General features: G+C 38.3%; 2 protein-coding genes across 3 annotated transcripts; one reads left to right on the top strand and one right to left on the bottom strand.

Annotated features, from left to right (window-relative positions):
- Positions 1 to 3118: 3118 nt before the first annotated feature.
- Positions 3119 to 7985, bottom strand: LOC102219311 (G-protein coupled receptor family C group 5 member C-like). 2 transcript variants are annotated; one of them, XM_023348690.1, is made up of 4 exons: positions 7713 to 7985; positions 5463 to 6470; positions 3861 to 3964; positions 3119 to 3781 (listed from the first exon to the last, which is right to left on the bottom strand). In XM_023348690.1, exons 2-4 carry the CDS (start codon positions 6442 to 6444, stop codon positions 3677 to 3679), a joined length of 1191 nt encoding a protein of 396 aa, XP_023204458.1. In that variant the 5' UTR covers positions 6445 to 6470; positions 7713 to 7985; the 3' UTR covers positions 3119 to 3676. The 2 variants fall into 2 exon arrangements, with proteins under 2 accessions (XP_023204458.1, XP_014325180.1); XM_014469694.2 differs by having other exon boundaries at positions 3861 to 3967.
- A 4891-nt stretch (positions 7986 to 12876) lies between these two features.
- On the top strand, positions 12877 to 17285 carry LOC102225010 (BTB/POZ domain-containing protein 17-like). The gene is made up of 3 exons (XM_005801460.2): positions 12877 to 13160; positions 14347 to 14632; positions 15439 to 17285. The coding sequence occupies exons 1-3, from the start codon at positions 13076 to 13078 to the stop codon at positions 16511 to 16513; spliced, it is 1446 nt and encodes a 481-aa protein (XP_005801517.1). The 5' UTR covers positions 12877 to 13075; the 3' UTR covers positions 16514 to 17285.
- Positions 17286 to 17328: the final 43 nt, after the last annotated feature.

A 17328-nucleotide genomic window follows, 5' to 3' on the forward strand; every position in this document is an offset into this window, starting at 1 on the left:
CCCAGTGTCTGCGTAAGTTCACTTCAAAATGCAAATACTTCATCTTCAGGCAAACCCAGTGGTGTCATAAGCACCATAAATTCATAAATCATAGTTTTTTTTCATTTGTTTATTTTGCAGGGAATAGTAACTTTTTGTTTTGTATTTGAGGATAACATACAAGGATAAAAACATTTTCAGTGGAACATTTTTCTTCTTGTACGACCTAATGAAGTCAACTTTTAGATCCTGTGCTGATTTTTGTAGCCACTGACCTTGACTCTATGATGAATTGGTAAGAGCAAAAATGAACATTTTGCATTTAGTTTGATCATAACCACCAACTTTATAACATGGGGATTTCATATGAAAAACCCAAGCAAAGTATGTAAACATACATCTGTTACGACCCCAGAGGCCTGTTAGCACTTCAGACCAGTCAAGGATCTCACCGGAAACTAATCAACACATTCCACCTAAAAGGAAGAGAGTTAACAAGATAAGCAGCTAGGAGTCCCACATTATCCTTCGGATAAGTCCCACATGTGGGACTAATGTCAATCTAAACATATCTCCTTCCTAGGCCGATTGCTGTTTTACAAGTTTAAGTAATCTGCCTTCACCCTTTGGAAATCAAGTTTTTTGTTGTTTTTTTCTCTTTTCTCAGCAAGGAAGAGGCATTTCTGGTTTGAAAAACAATATGAGGTTTTACATTTTCTGAAAACAATCAATAAATCACATTAGTCTTTGGAAAAGTGGAGCACCTGCCAGACTGGTTCACCTTTTTAATTTTGTAATCCATTTAAAGACTTATTGACATGAACAAGACCTTTGTTTAGACATTGGCACAAGCCTAGAAGCATTGTTTGAGAGCTTAGCCATTTAAAAGCATCATGGATTGCAAAGCAAACATTGTGTTGACGCTATTTACACAATAGCAACAGTGATACCAGGTTATGCAGCAGATCTTGCCTTCTCTAGATCGGAACTTGTTTTTATTCCTCTGGCAGTGATTAGGAAATGCATGGCCAGTGCATGTGATGGGAGTGCTGACTCCCTCCAGCTGAGCACATCCGCCCCCGCTGCAGCGCGTCACGCAGCCGCTTGTGCTATCAGGAAGTTTACAGTTGTTTCCTGCTCTTCTGAGCACCAATCTGGGTCACTGACCAGGTACAAAACACCTACCACACCCAGAAACTCCTTGCTACCGTCTAATGCATTTTGAAACGCCCTGTAATGTTTTTCATTAATCTAAATTGAACAGATGTTGTTTTATATCACACACAAACAGCTAAACTGGTATGTGATGGGCTTTTTGTAAACCTGACCCCTTTTCCTTGTTTTGGGCTTTTTGTCTAGATTGTTTTGTAAAGTGGACGGTGCTTCTTTGCATGTTATAGACCCTTTCCAAAGCTGACATTTGGCTAGGTTATGGCACAAAATGTTTTAGTGTAGAGACTGTTTTCCACATGAGAAAACAGCAGAGCTGTTCTGCATATTTGGCTCTCTGTCAAAATTTACTGAGTCACAAAAAAGAACATAGACCTCCTTAAATGGATAATGTTTTTTTACAGGTGAGGGATCTTAGCATTAGCAGATAAACAAGACTCAGTAAAAATACCAGTTTTATGTAGATAAAACTACATAATGTGATCTAATTGTGTTTAACACAAAAGCAACAATTATATCTATTAGTTAAAAATAAATTGAGCATATTATTAACATTCAATTTAAATCTAGATGTTTTCAAATAAACATGCTTTTATTACATATTGCAAATCTATAAGACAGTATCAACCTTTTATCGCTCCTTTTTTTCAGCCAGCTGATTGGCTGTGTGCAGCAGTTGTTTGGGAAGAATCCTTACAGCATTTTTCCTGACATGGAATTTAAAGTACTTTAAACTGTAGGAATGATGGAGTTCACTTTTTCAATACAAGGCATTACCAATAATTAGCCCGTGTCTAAAGACCACCATTACTAATATTTTCCTTCACAAAGTTTTTTTTAAAAAGATGTTGAAATATCCCTTTACCATCATTTATTAACCTGTGCTTCCTGAGGTATGACAACTCAAAATCTGTGCCGTAAAAGTGGTCTATTTGCAAAACCTTTTATCACTCATGTACACCAGGGGAAGCAAGCTCAAAGCACTTCTCAGCATTTGCTGTGACGTTTCCCTCTACAAAGCTGCAGCGTGTGATTTCCAGCTTGTCATCCATCTAATTTCCGAGCGAGTGCTCAACGCCGCTCGCAGAACGAGAAGGTGGGAGTAATTGGTAGAAATTTAGCCGATTCAGCCTGCTGCTAGGCAGCCACAGCTTCATCAAACGCTCTGAAGTATGAAAAGTGTGTGTGTCTGTAAGTCAAAGGGTGACAAATTAGATGTAAATAATTGCAGTTATCCTTGCAGAAAAGGTGACTGACCCATTGAAAGTCAAAGCAGCTGCAAAATGGGATTAGTTTGGAGCATATATTCATTAAATCCACACTGTATTGTGTGCTGCTAAATCAATAGATTAAGCAATGTACTCCTTAAAAATATATTAATAATTTCTGTGTTAAATCAAATGTTTCCTGGCCACTGGTTCCCCACTTTTATGAAGTGTAAAGCCCAGCAGCACTGTAACAGCACATATGGCTTCAGATAAGCCTTATCGGGATTGGCAGATGTAAATGTCTGCAGTAATCGGGGTGAATGTTCCTCTTCCAGCATCTCACATAAATTACCTGTTCATCATTCTGTTTACATTGCAAAGTGTCGACACTCAGTGAAGTGATTCAATAACTTAGAATTTATTTTTAAACATAGATTTTTTTTTAAACAAACCAACATTCTACAAAATTAGTATTGCCACATTTAGTGAATAAAAGAATTAATACATTACTATTTGCCTATAGCTCTAATCATTGTGTTTTTCAACGATCATCCCACCTTAATCTTTGAAGATGATCAGGTTGATCTAAAATATTTCAGTCATTGCTCCTCTCTAAAGATTTGATTGCAAAGAAAGGTACGACAAAAAAGTTTTACTTTTGCAGCTGCATTTACATACACGGCATAAAAAGACAAACACATTTTTTTCTCATAGTCGTAAATTAAATCAGACCAAACTTTTCCTATTTTAGGTTATTTAGAACTAAAAAAAATATCTCTATTTGCTAAATGCCAGAAAACGTAGTGAGAAATTTTTTTTGTAACTTTCCTCAACTTCAAAAGTTTAAGATACATTTGGTCAGTGTCAGGGAAACTGTCTTTTATAATATATGATTTGGGTGAAACATTTTGGGTTCCCTCCCACCTGCTAAAACGAAGAGTTTGATCTGATTTAACTTTGGACATTAAGAAAAAAATGTGTTTGTGTCTTTTTATTCATGTACGTAAATGTCTAGTTTCAACTGTAGGTAGAGAAAGTCTTCAGAGAGCGAGGCTAGGAGTTGAGCTCCAAGTTTCTGCCTGGTACACTTCATAGCCTGGAGAACTATTTTTATCTCACAGAACACATACTGATATAAACGGCACAATATTTTCATATGTAAATATTTGTTTTGTGCATCTAGAAGTGAATAATCTTAAGTCACTGTCGCTCTTATACTGCTGTATAGAAAACAACAGTTATAATCCTTCTGAGTGTTGCTTTAATATTAAAGCATCTTTCGAAGGGAAATAAAAAGAAAGCATAAAATCTATGACAAGTCACTGGGAAGCTAAAGACTCCTGTGAACGAGACAAGGAGCTGGCGCCACTCCCTGGATTCAAAGATGGAGCTCTGGCCCGAGGTATCATCACGCCTTGGTTCATCTGTTGAGAGGAATGTTGAAGTGACAGTTTAAAAATTGATGAGGATTTTAAGAGGTGTAATAAACACGACTGTACTCACCATTGTGAGACCTTTGGTGATAAGTGCTATTTCTGTTGGCTGGTACACAGCGCTTCGAAGCTGACCATTGTAGATGCCATATGGAGATGCTGAGTTTGCCGGTTCTGCTGAACAATATTTGCATATTGAAAACACAGATATAAATCGAAGCAGGTTTTTCAGGTCATCTCTTACAATTTTGATACTCACACGACTCTCCCTAATCATTAAACTCCTGATAAAGACTTGTAAAATGTTACTATTTTATTGCAGCATAATCCACTTTTACCAGTTATCCGCTACAATATTTTATAAATACAATATATATAAATATAGGATCTTTTGCACTGTGAGCATCTGTGGTTCTCTCTGAAGCACCCATTTCTTTAGCTCAACCTGACTGAGATTGCAATAAGGTTGATTTTGTTTCTGTGTTGAATGCCATAAACATATTTTATTTAAGGAATATTTTGATATTTTGAAAAGCAATTGACTCAGGTTCCCAGAATTCGTGGAAGAGAAACTAACCTACAGCATCTCGGATTCTTTGTCATACTTAATAATGGTCATAAGTAAATTACACATTCCCCATATATCCATCCTTAATTTCACTCTAATCCCACTCAGAGTTTGGTTAGTTGAAAACCTCAGTATATCAGGTATATTTTTAGTGCTAAATTGTCAGGAGCATTTACCAAACTTCATACATTTATGCTTGTTGTGGTAGGTTAGGAAATACAACTTTTTGGCATCTTTCCTCAGCATCTTGTTGGCATGTATATACCATAATTATTATGGCAACCTAGTGACTCTAAAATGCCTGTCTTTGTTGCGATTCGCTAACATGAGCATTGGAAATAATTTTGTTTTCTATTTTTCATAGTAAAAGGGTTTCTGAGGTTGTCTTTGTATCATAGAAAAACATAAAATTATGGATTAATTAACCATGTCCTTAAATGTAATAAATGTTTCAGGTAGACATTATCTTCATAAAAAATGTTAGGGATTTCAATAAGTATGGCATCAACAATTTAATTAAAAAAAACAAAACAATAACTTATTAATGATAAGTTATAGATGATCAGCGAATTTGCTTTAACTAAAAGGCTTTTTAAATACAAAGCATGTCTCAATACTAAATTAATCCCAGTCATTTAAGAGTTCCACACAATTTATCTCAGCAGAAGACACCAGTGTTTTGAGACACTGTAAAATGTTGTCTCATGTTACAAATTTAACAGGCTGTAAAAACATTGCACAAATGAAGTGAATATGCTATAGTTATTGGATACCAGAAGCATATTAATGACTTCTTTGGATTACAAATGTATGTTGTGATAGTAAAACAGGTTGTTGCTAGAATCAAACCAACCTGTATATTTTCAACCCAAACTGTATGTGAAACAGATGCAAATCTTTGGATAATTTGTTTGTTAGAGATTGTATTGTACTCATTGTTGCTCATCACATTAAAGTAAAATTTGTCTAATGTATGCTGTTGTATCTGCTGGTGTTTCATCACTACTGAAAGTTGTATTCTCTATCAATTACATCAGTATGTATAGAGTGTGCTTGCATTACATAAATACTTTGCTTTCAAGTCATTGTGCATGCATGCTCTACCTTCTGGTGTTCCATCCATACTGAAAGCTTTATTCTCTATGTACAGGTTCTGGGGCTCTGGCTCTGGCTCCTTCAGTGTGGTGTCGTACGTGAGGCTCCTGGCAGGATAAACATGCTCTCCATCCGGGGACTCCTCGAGGTCTGGGTCTTCTTGTGTCGTCAGAAAGCAGATTTCTGGAATTATGTAGAAGGCAAGGAATACCCAGGCATTTAATGCCACAGTTACAGCCAGGGTAGGATCATCCCAGCTGGGATTACCAGCCGCTCTGTTTCCGTAGATGTACATGGCGATCCAGGCTACCCAGATACCTATGGTAAAGAGTCCCGTGGCCAGGATGAAAGCACCATCTCGGCGCCACTGCTTGTGCTTGTGTGATAATGAGGGAAAAGCCATAAGAACGACACCAACCATCAGAACAATTACATAAATGAGGGACAGTACAAAGTCCTTGTTGGCAATGCTACAGGAGAGGTCAGGAACCACTATTTCTCCAGGTGGGCTCCAGACCACGGTGAGGACAAGCCATTCGGTGTTGATGATGACTTCAACAAGCCAGAGACTCAGAGCTCCCAGCCACAGCAGCCAGCTCCTCGGGCCTTTACCACTTCGTTTCAGCAGGGAAAGCCAAAGCGCATGCATCACCAAGCAGGCGAGGCAGCCTGAGAACAGCACTCCAAACAAGAACCTCCGAGCAGCACAGCTTGTAGAGTACTGGTCCACAATAAAGGCAAAGGTGAGCCCGAAAAGTCCTAATGTGAAGACTAAAATGCTGGCCTGTAGAGCAACCATACCCTTTCTCTTCTTGTCCGTGACAAATGGTAATGATGCCATGAGAATGATAAACAGAATAAAGGAGGTCATCACACCAGCAGCAGACACAGCCTCGACCACGACACCCCACAGCGTGGTGAGATCACACAGGTTGTAATATATGGAGCTGATGTTAGAACCGCATCCTCTTGGAGCACTGGTTGAACCCATTTCTCCAGGTATTTGTTTTTGCAGCTCTGCAACAAAAACAGAAAAAAAAAAATTACCTAAATATAACTTTATCATTACAGACAAACTGCTGTAGTTTTTCAAACATTCCAGGTTATTATTGTCGTACAGTGTTATCCATATACAGTTATTACACAAAATAAGAGGCATTCATGGTGTTATTTGTTCAAGTTTCCTAAGAAAACAAGAAATACACTTGACTTTATATATGCCTTAAAGGGCAAATGTCACATGTTACAGGCAAAAAATGCATAGGGATTGAAAGTATGAAGCATAAATAAATTATAACTTGCTATTTCATTCTTTTTTATGGCAGGCAGGTAATTTTGACCACAAAGTCATGCCTCTTTCAAAAACAGGAAATGCATTTTATATGTGGATAAAGTCATCTATATCCATAGATTCAAATAAGCAATTGTTATACATAAGACAATGACTATTTTCTTGACAAAAAAAATTATTAGAATGGACCTAACAGATGTATGGGCACACAAAAAGATGAAGTAAGCAGTTTTGCAACAAAGATCATTCTTTCAGAAAATGTGACTGCACTGGTTCCCTTACAGGTCTCCGCGCCACTTCTCTCAGATGATATTTGTCTTTGACTTTCTCCTCCTCACTGGATAAATCAACATATAAATACTTACTTTATAAATTTAAACTGGTGCTAGAGACTTTGTTATCAATTTGATACATGGCATGTAAGCCAAACCCAATGTTATCACTATGGTAATGTTAAACTGTTGTTCTTGCCTTTTTTAATGCTTTTTTAAATATGTCTTGGTCTCTTTAGTGAAAATAAATAACATTTTTGTGGGCAAACGTCATGAAAACATTGGAAAAAGACAATATGGTAATGTTTTGATGCCCTTTAATAAGTCTATGAAAGTGAAAGTCTGTGTTTTAAAAAGTAATTTAAGTATGTCTTTTTTAGTCTGGTCAAAACAATTTGAGTAATTTGTCATATTGCATTCCACTCATATCTGCACCAAATTTTAATTAAACTGATTTTAACTAAACCTGCATGTTTAATATTAGCAATTGTTATTTGAAAATTCATAAGCTTAATAGTATCTCCAGAAATTCAGCAAAGCCAAGTTAAAGTCCTATTTTTTATCACTAAAGCTCTACAAAACATTCCTCAATATAGACTCCTAGATCAAGTCTCTACCAAAGTAAGATAGTTTTTTTTCTTGATAAAATTGTGTAAACAAAACGCTGAATTTAGACTTCAAAAGTTACATGCTCACCAGTATTAGAAAAGCTTATCCTCTCTCCAACTTCATACAAGAAAAGGAAAATTTTCTTGAAAATAGAAATATGCCTCTGGTAGTTTTCTTTTGAAGTTTCACCTGAAGCCTGATATATAGTTTGACTTCTTTCTTCAAATCCAGGTGTTCATTTATTTGGCTTTCCACTGCTCTCCATCCACCCATCCATCCCTGTACCACTCCTCAATCAACCATCCATGTCATAATCGATTAACCTCCCGTCCCACTGAAAGCAGCAGCTCCAAATGAGTAGCATTCAGCAAATGCAATACTTTTCCAAGCAACTAAGCTTCAACCACTCCACTTCTTTATCCAACCTCTGTGGCGCAGCTTTGCATATTCTGTGAGATTAGGAACGGCCTACTTATTTGTTTGAGGCCGCTTACATCGAAACAATGGGACCACTCACCTCTCGCCTCATGCTCACAGGCTGCAGGCCTATGATTGGAAACTGTGGCCTGTTTTACATCCAGACCGCTGATGATTGTTGACTTCCAAAGGTTAAACATTTGATATTTGAGCAGTTGTGTGAGAACCCTTTAAAAGGTTTGATAAAATATGTGTTGCTGTCATTAACTTTAAGCTTAGTTTTAATGCAGCAAAGCGCACTCATAAGGGCACAAACATTCAGCATAAAACATGCAGTTGTTACTGCTACCTCCTCTGAGAGGCACAGTCACTTAAGAGATGCTGTGTGTCTGACCAGAGCCACCTAGTGGAGAGTATTATTATTGGGTTTGGTGTTGTATGGCATGAACGTCCATTTTTGCTGATACAATATTTAAAAAACTGGCCTGTACCTGTTAATTTCAAGATTACACCCGGTTATTATGATTTAGCTACTATATTTATGATAATTAGTCAACATTATGAGATAGTATTCGACAGTTTTAATTTACTCACATGTATTGCATAATGACATTTTTTCATGTTAATGGTGGTAAAGGGTTTCTAATATTTATAAATATATATATACATATATATATATATTTTCTGTCTGCCACCCAAGGAAAATATTACACTTACTCGACAGACTTTGCTTTAAAATTAACATGCATTAAACTGTATTAACTGCATCAGCACAAATCCAAAGATGTGCACAGAGCAAAACCACCACATGATCTTTAAATTTTCATCTATTCTGAGAAATACATCATATAGTAGATTCTGATGCAAATTATGATATGATGCAAACTTTCCTTCTATTTAAGGTACTTCAACAACAACACAGAGTTCAGCCAAAGACAGGGGAAATTCCCAATGCATGTTTTGTGTAATTTGCTGAAATAGATTCTGAGTCCTGCCTCTTGTATCTGTGATGTGGCAGCGTGCTTTGATGGCACACACAGCCTGCAAACCTGACAGATTGGCTGATATGATATGAAAGGACAAAGTCACATGTGACACAAAGGGGGGTGGAGGAGTTATGGCTGGGTGTTTATTGTAGAACTATTATCTAAAAGGGGGTGCATTATTTTTATTCACATTTGTTCCTTACTCATATTTGATTGTATCCAATACAGCAAAGCCCCTGAGCCATGTCAGAGAACACTGGACAGGTTTCTAAAAAATTATATAACAACAACAACAACAAAAATGGCATGGAAAATGTTATTGAAGAGGATCAGGACAAGCTGGAAAGACAGAAATTGTATTTTTGATCTCAGTCAGTAAATTCTATATTCGGTGTGAGCTTAACATATGGTGCAATACACCCAACGTAAACATTTTCTTGGCAAGAATGTTTTGTAGCTTTCCAAATATTTCATCAAACACTCCTTTGGATTATGATATTGGCTACATTGATATTGCAAAGAGGATTGTGATTTGATAAATAGTTTTGCTTTATTTTAAAGCTGCTTTCCTTTAAATTTTATACAAATGTTTCATATATATTTCTTAAAGCTGTCATTATGTCGTGGCAGGACAACATAAAACAGACAGTCTGTGAAAAATGTTGACCTCGTCTGCCTCTTGCCTGTGGTCCTACTGCCATCTACAGAAATATATTGATCAGTCAGAAAGAACCTCTGAGTAACATCACTGTCAATAAGACCCCCATATACAAGCTGCAGCTGTGCTAATGTCAGAGAAACAACTTGTGCTGGCCATGCGGAGTAGCCTGTGCATTCACAGGAGGCTCTGTTGTGAGGACGGAGCTATAGCAAAGAAGAGAGTACTGGTGAGCGTGTGAGCAGTGCATACATGAGCATGTGTGACAGCTGTAAAACCCTCCTCCTGACTTTGATTGGTCGTTTCTGACGAAATAGTGTATTTCTGCAGATAGCAGTAGGACTACAGGAAGGAGACAAAATGGAGCTAATTTTTTATTTTTATTTTTCACAAATTATCTGTCTCATACTGTACTGTCATGACATGGTGACATCTGTATCTTAGCTAGTAAGACACAGTCTACCTAAAAAGAGAGTTGTTAAAATTGTTAGATTAAATATAGTGCATTATTGGTGCTAAGGACTACAATTGTTTAAACAAATGGAATAGCTAGAATACATTCACTGCAAGACAAAACAGAAGGTAAATATTTCTTCATAGTGTTTTGATTCCGTACATTGTACACAACAAAGCACATACGTTTCCTACACATTTGTTAAACAGGTTTAGTCATTTGCTCAGTATGTTCTAGAGATGAAGTCAACGAGTGCATTCCCTCAGGCTTCAGCACACGAGTGAGGTCATCCCCAACCTTTTTACTCTGGCATTTGGCCTGTACTTAACATGTTTATACTGCGCGATGGGGCCTCCTGCAGGGCATTGATCTCTCAATGGATCTCATCCCGAGGGTTGCTCTGAAAACATTCAGCAGCTTGTCAATCAACCCTTTTTACATTGTCGTTCTATTAGATTCCTACCGGGATGTACGAGCAAAAAGGGAGGTGGGGGGAACATGTGACCTTAGTGAAGGGCATTTCATTTTCAGATGTTTATATGCATCAATTGTCTTAAATTATGACAGTTACAGATGTGAATCTGTGCTTTTTTTTAGTTGTCCACCTTGTTATATTGCAGCAGGATTCATTAGGGCATTAAAGTTGCTGCATACAGGCTCTCCTTAGGGAATGCATGCGAGTATTCATAGCAGAGGCTCAGGTTGTCTCAGAGGACAGTTCTGCATTTTCAGCCTGGCAGCCCCCGGGGCATCAACACAACCTAAATCCCCCAAAAACAACTCCCTGTCCTTTCTCAAAGTAGGTAGATTTATTTTAAACATATTTTCCCTGCGCTTCTTTTTCATGTTGAAGCTATAAATGGACTAATTGTCTGGTAAGACATTTTTAAAATAATTGAATTACTGAGCGACACATTTCTGATGGCTGGATGCTGATGAAATTGCAACAAGCTCCTTTTAATTTTAAAGTGGTCTGACTGGTTTGGTTGTTGTTAGAACTGTCTGAGATGAGCCAGAATTGTATTCATGTCTCTGAAGCAATGTTATTGTATTCAGGTACACTTCATATTTGGCATCCGTAAGATAATTTCTGATATGTCTGAGAAGTGTTATTTTGATCTTTGACCAACTTTGTTTTTTTTAGCGGTTCACATAAAAGTATCCTCTTTCACAAAATAAGCCACCTTTTTCCTTTCCCTGTGTTTTGAGGAAGGGCCAATGTGGTGATCGAGATAGAAGTCAGCCTGACCTGCCAAGTAAGGAAGTCACAGCGCCACTTTGACTGACTAAAGGGGCAAGCAGGTTTTGTAGATTAACAGTGTTGTACTGATGATGTGCAGTCTTTACAAACAGCTGCAAGTTTTTACTGGATAAAAAAGACTGGCATTAATAGCTTTGAGACAAATTTCAGAAGGTGAAATCTATCATTTAAATTTGATGTATTGCCCAGTCACCAACTGCATTGCTACCTTGAGTTTGTTCACCCTTATTGTTCTAGAAATAATATTACGTGAGGGGATTGCGGTATGATATTTATGAGGGAAATGTTTTATGAAAGAGCCTATTGTTTGTGCAGCTCCAAAGGTCTTGCCATTTAGCCAATTTTTCCAAAAAGGTTGCATTCCAAATTCACAAATTTATTTTATTTTTATTTTTTGATAAATTGTTATTATTGTTTTTCACAGAGAAACAATGGGATAATGAGTTAGGGGAGACAATTATGTGAAAAAAGTCCTAGTCATGGGACATTATGATACTTCCTGCTTGTCTCCTACATTGTATACTGGAGTTATCACAGTCATTTTAGGGCATGCACTTTTATGCTTTATTTATTTCAATTATATGTATTGGAAAGAGCTAAATTGTCCTTTTGAATTGCTAAGCTATAAAACGTTAAACCATTATGTCAACCTAAAGCAGAGTTCTAATGCTTGATGTTATTCTGGGGTGTGCAGTTCTCTTGCACAGCAAGTGCACAGCTCGCTTTCATCATCAGTCATCATCATCAGTTTTATTGTTTACTATTATGGAGGTCATTGTTCTTTCTGCAAAGCAGCACATTGTTAAGTCTATATAGTGCTACTATTTATGTCACACAAATTTACACAAATTTATGTAGCACATTTGGGCTCAGTAAAAAGATGCAGCTGAAATGTAAATGCAGCTTTATTTACATGTCTGCAATGGTTTCATTTTCTGTGAATAAACAAATGTCTTTCAACATCAGTTAACTCTTCAGGGGAAACAATCTGGATTTGCCCTTGCATGACAGACAAAGCTTCCCTCAAATTAATGAACAGACCAAGCACAAAATAAATTATATAACATTAGTAAGATTAATGAGCTGTCCAAGAAATAGGGGCTTAAAAATCTGCTGGAGATGAATTGCGAAATTTCACTGACTGCCATTGGTCACACATATCAAAGGCTCAATTACTGTTGGCTGATTGTCTCAGCGGCCTCTGTGAAAATTAGCCGACTAATTAAAGCACTCATGGTGCTTAACTTTAAAGTTCTGTAGCCTGGAGATCAGCAGCATGTCCATGCCATTAAATGGGTAGCTGGGTTATTATTGATTCCTAATAGCGCCAAACCCCAGCACACTTTAAAAAAACAACATTAAGCTGAGTCCTTGGCTGGCCCGGTGCCACTGATCAATGCCATGTTACATCCAAAAAGGGAGAGATTCAAAATCAAAGCTGTCGCTATAGCAACGCCCCTGTCTGATTCCACCAATCAATGGAGTCCGCGGGGTTGTGAGAGATGCGCCAGGGGAAAGGCCAGCGTCCTACATAAAGAGTCCAGGACAGGGAGCTGGGCAGCACACCAGGCAGCACACCTTTCTGCTCACATTCAGCCGGTAGGAGAGTGGCGCTGAGAAAGAGAGGAGAGGGGAAAGGACAAAGAAGCAGAGGCAGTGAATAACTGGAAAGAGATGGAGCGCTCATATGAACACAAGATTCCTTGCTGGGTTTATGTGCTCTTCTTTTTACACTTCCACTCAGTCACAGTCAGCGGAGGTAAGATCACAAATGGTTTTAGTGGTTTGCTGTCACTTGAACAAAAATATAATAGCAATATCTTCCATTGTTAAGGAAGGTGAATTGTTCTATTTCAGTCCCGCTTAACCCATGCTGTTACTGGGTAGGGGGGCACAGCATGAGTGTGCGGCTTGATGGATAATTATTTATGCAGCTCATTCTGTTCCGCTCATCCTCGTCTCATCGAAGTTCATTTGTCACCTGGCATTAAAACAATAAAAGACACTTTGCAGGCTGTACTTGCTTGTCTGGGGAAATCATTTTTGACAGAGACTGCTGCAGGTCATACTACACGGCTTTCAGATTAGTTTTAATGAGTAACAGTAGTATTTATGGATGAGCCTGAATCAAATTACATCAGCTCTTTCCTGCTTAAGTGAACGAAGCAGAGCAGATTTCATCAATAAGTTTGCGTGTGTGGGTGTGCCTACTGCGAAGATTTCATGTTTTCTCACAGAAAGTGAAAATAGTTTATTACATAACAGATGAAATGTGCTGTGTGTACCTAATACAATGCCTTCAGTTGGTTTTCAGGGGGACAGACTGTCACAAACATTTGACAGTGAACATCCTCACACCACTTTATGCTCATCTTGCGTAAAGGAGAAAAGGAGACTTTGAAGTTGGGGTTCTTGATTGTAGTGGGACATCTGGAACTCTAAAGGGAGTCAAATGTGCCACCCCTATGTCTCGTTTAATTCCTAGCAGGAGACCAGCAAGGCTGCTCAAATGGAAACTTCACTGACTCTTTCATGTGGGATTCTCCACAGTTTTTTCTTGTGTTCCAAGACAGGCTATAGAACTAGCCATCTGCAAAGGGGCTGCAAGCTCAGGGTTCTTTTTGGCTGTGCACCTGGCATGTGAGGTTTTCTGAGTCAGCCACCTGGCTTCTTGTTCCGTCTTTCAATTAACTAGGAGTGTGTGAAGAAAAGCATGTGTAAGCCCGCTTTACACATGGCAGATACCACCAGCTGTGGCTCAGCTGAGGAATTTGGATGTGCTTTTCCAATTATTGCTGAGCCAGTTATGAAGGTTCAAGAGAAAGTTGTGCATAATCTACTAAAGCAGTACTGCTAAGTGAAAAAGGTACATCCAAATTTAGAATGGAATGAGCCTGGTTGTGAACTAGTCATTTCCCTACTAATATCCCCCTTTTCTTGCACAGCTCCCCTGAAGCAAGAGGCAGCACTGGACAATGGTGCCACGGTGCTGAATCACTCCATGCATTTGGTGCATCGCATGGAGAACTTGCTGACCTTGGGAAACAGTAGTGATGTTAGCCTGCGGGTGCAAACCATGAACACTGATGAGGTGAAGGTGATCCAAGCCCACAGTCTGGTCCTTACCCTGCAGAGCGATGTGTTTGAGGAACTGTTGCTCAACCGGAACAACAGTGCTCTGGTGTTAATTGAAACATCAGAGTGTGCAGCTGTCTTTGAGAAGTTTGTCAGGTAAAGATTGACTTAGTATCTGGGCCTCCGAAGAGCAGAGATGTAACAGTTAGATTAGACGTTATGGATAATTTTTATTTTAGCAGTAAAATGTGTAGTTGTGGTACAGTAATCTTTTGAATAATGGGACAGATGCATCTATTAATAAAATCAAACTAGAAAGAATTACTCATATGTAATTTACTACTTTGCAAGATGGATTATAATACAATACCCATGTATTAGTAGTTTTATGTATGTTTAACTTTTACTAGCATAATATTATTATTATCACTACTCTTGAAGAAACTTCCTGGATACTTTACTAACTGCAAGTAACTTCACTGATTTAAGAATACGTAGGTTAATCTAATGTTATTTTCCATCTGCTGAGGCTGTTGAGCCATTTTGTAATTAAACAAATACAAAGCATGATTGCAAAGCACTATATATTGCCATTGGAAGCACTTTATCCTCTTAAAACATAAATATACACACCTTAGTTACTGTTCAATACCTACTGTGGAAAAAGTGTTTTATCTGCTTAAAATTTATTTTGTAATGATATTATGTATTATCTGTAGTTATAAATTTCAGTAACTGTTAAATTGTGTGCTAATGAAAACTTTTTCAGTAAAATTCTCCACACTTATTGGAGAGGCAGAATGTTTTATCTTAATGAGTATCCTAAAATTAAAGTTTTGGGTTGCACATAGTGGGTTTCATTCAGTGACACAGATATCAGAAAGAAAAGTTTCCTAAAACACAGTGTGCTTTACAGAAATAGCTTCTGTCTAACAATATTTTCAAAAATATGTCTTTTTCAGATATTTGTACTGCGGGGACATCTCACTCCGGCTCGATCAAGCCATATCCCTGCACAAGTTGGCAAGCAAGTACCGTGTGTGGGGCTTGCAGCAAGGCCTGACCCAATATATGACTCAACATCTTTCCAGTGATTCGCCCACAGGCCACGTGGTTAGCTGGTACAACTACGCACTACAAATTGGGGACGCAACCCTGCGGGACAGCTGTCTGCAGTACCTGTCCTGGAATCTGTCCTCTGTGCTGCAGAGTGGAGAATGGGGCTCCATTAGTGAAGACCTGCTCCTGTCCTTGCTCCAGCGCTCCGACCTCATTCTGCAGAGTGAACTGGAGCTCTATGAGGCACTGGAGGCCTGGATCAACCAGAACCAGCCAGTTAGCTCAACAATAGAGACTGCCCTGAGAGCTGTTCGGTACGGCATGATCCCTCCTCAACATCTCTTCCGTCTTCAGAAGCATTCACCACTCATGGCGAAGCATTATGAGGCCATTCGTGATCTCCTCTATCTCGCTTTCCAGTTCCACTCTGCATCACCGATTCAACTAGCCAAGTACTTTGATGTCAACTGCAGTATCTTCACTCCCCGTAACTACTTGTCCTCATCTTGGGGCTCTCCTTGGATCATCAATAATCCCACCCGTGATGACCGTAGTTTCAGCTTCCAGACCCAACTTGGGCCCAGCGGCCACGACTCCAGCAAGAGAGTGACTTGGAATGCCCTGTTCTCCCCTCGCTGGCTTCCACTCAGTGCCAGATCTACCTACACTGAGCTGGGCGCCATGCAGCCCACTCGCACAGAGGGAGGTCGACCTCGCATCATCGTAACGCCGGCCACCTCCAGCCCCGACTTTGCTGGAGTGAGTTTCCAGAAAACGGTCATTGTGATGGCAAAGCAACAAGGAAAAGTGATTGTCCGCCATGTGTACAACTTCCACCAAAGTACAGAGGAGGCTGGGGATTTCTTGGTGGATGCTGACCTTCAACGCCGTGCATCAGAGTACCTAATTGACAGCTCCCTCTATCTCCACGTTGTGATCAAACCTCTCTACCATAGCTTGCTTGTTGCCAGGAAATAAAAACAGGATTTTTTTTTGTGATCTCACCCAACCCTTATCTGCCCACACAATCACATGCACATGTTCCAAAGCACACTCATATCACACTATGTGTATGTGTCAGCTCCATAAATTCCCACTGTAACATTGTTTCATTCTTTTGTCTTCCAGTTGTATAGCAAAAAGTTAAAAATTAAACTGCAATACAAACTGTGATTATCACCGTAATTATTAAGAGCAACATGGAATATAGGTTGTAGTATTTATTGAGGTATTTCAGTAAGTAATAGTTTTTCCTTGAATTAATGAATTTGTGTTGCTGCCCATGTTTGAATAGGCCATATTATTTTGCTTTGAAAAATCAAAATAACATTCACTGTTACATGCATGGATTGTTATTTTTCTTTGCTGTCAAATATAGATTTGTAGTTCATGGGAGATATTTTGTACATATTTATGCACCACTTTGAATTTTAGATATCAAAATGTTTTCTAGGGTTTTAATGTGATGTAATTTGTCTTCCAAGACTGGAAATGTATGGTTACTGCATAGACATTTTTCCCTTTTACATTGCTTGTTGATTTAGTTACTTTGCATTTTTAACATATGTATTTTCTTTAGCTTTTTGAAAACCCAAGCAGTCTGTGATAATGAAAGAATAATAAAAGAAAAAGATATATAGCCTCATAAAGGACAATAAAATGTAAAATTCTAGGTGTTGATCTGTCTTTTAAAGTAAGACTTAGTAAGGTCAAAAATATTTGACTTATTTTAAATGCCATTAATTTTGTTGTTCTCTTTTGTAAATCAAATAATAAATAAAAGTTTTGTTTGT

The sequence above is a fragment of the Xiphophorus maculatus genome, chromosome 16, assembly GCF_002775205.1.
Source record: "Xiphophorus maculatus strain JP 163 A chromosome 16, X_maculatus-5.0-male, whole genome shotgun sequence".
In the NCBI taxonomy this organism is placed as follows: Eukaryota; Metazoa; Chordata; class Actinopteri; order Cyprinodontiformes; family Poeciliidae; genus Xiphophorus; species Xiphophorus maculatus.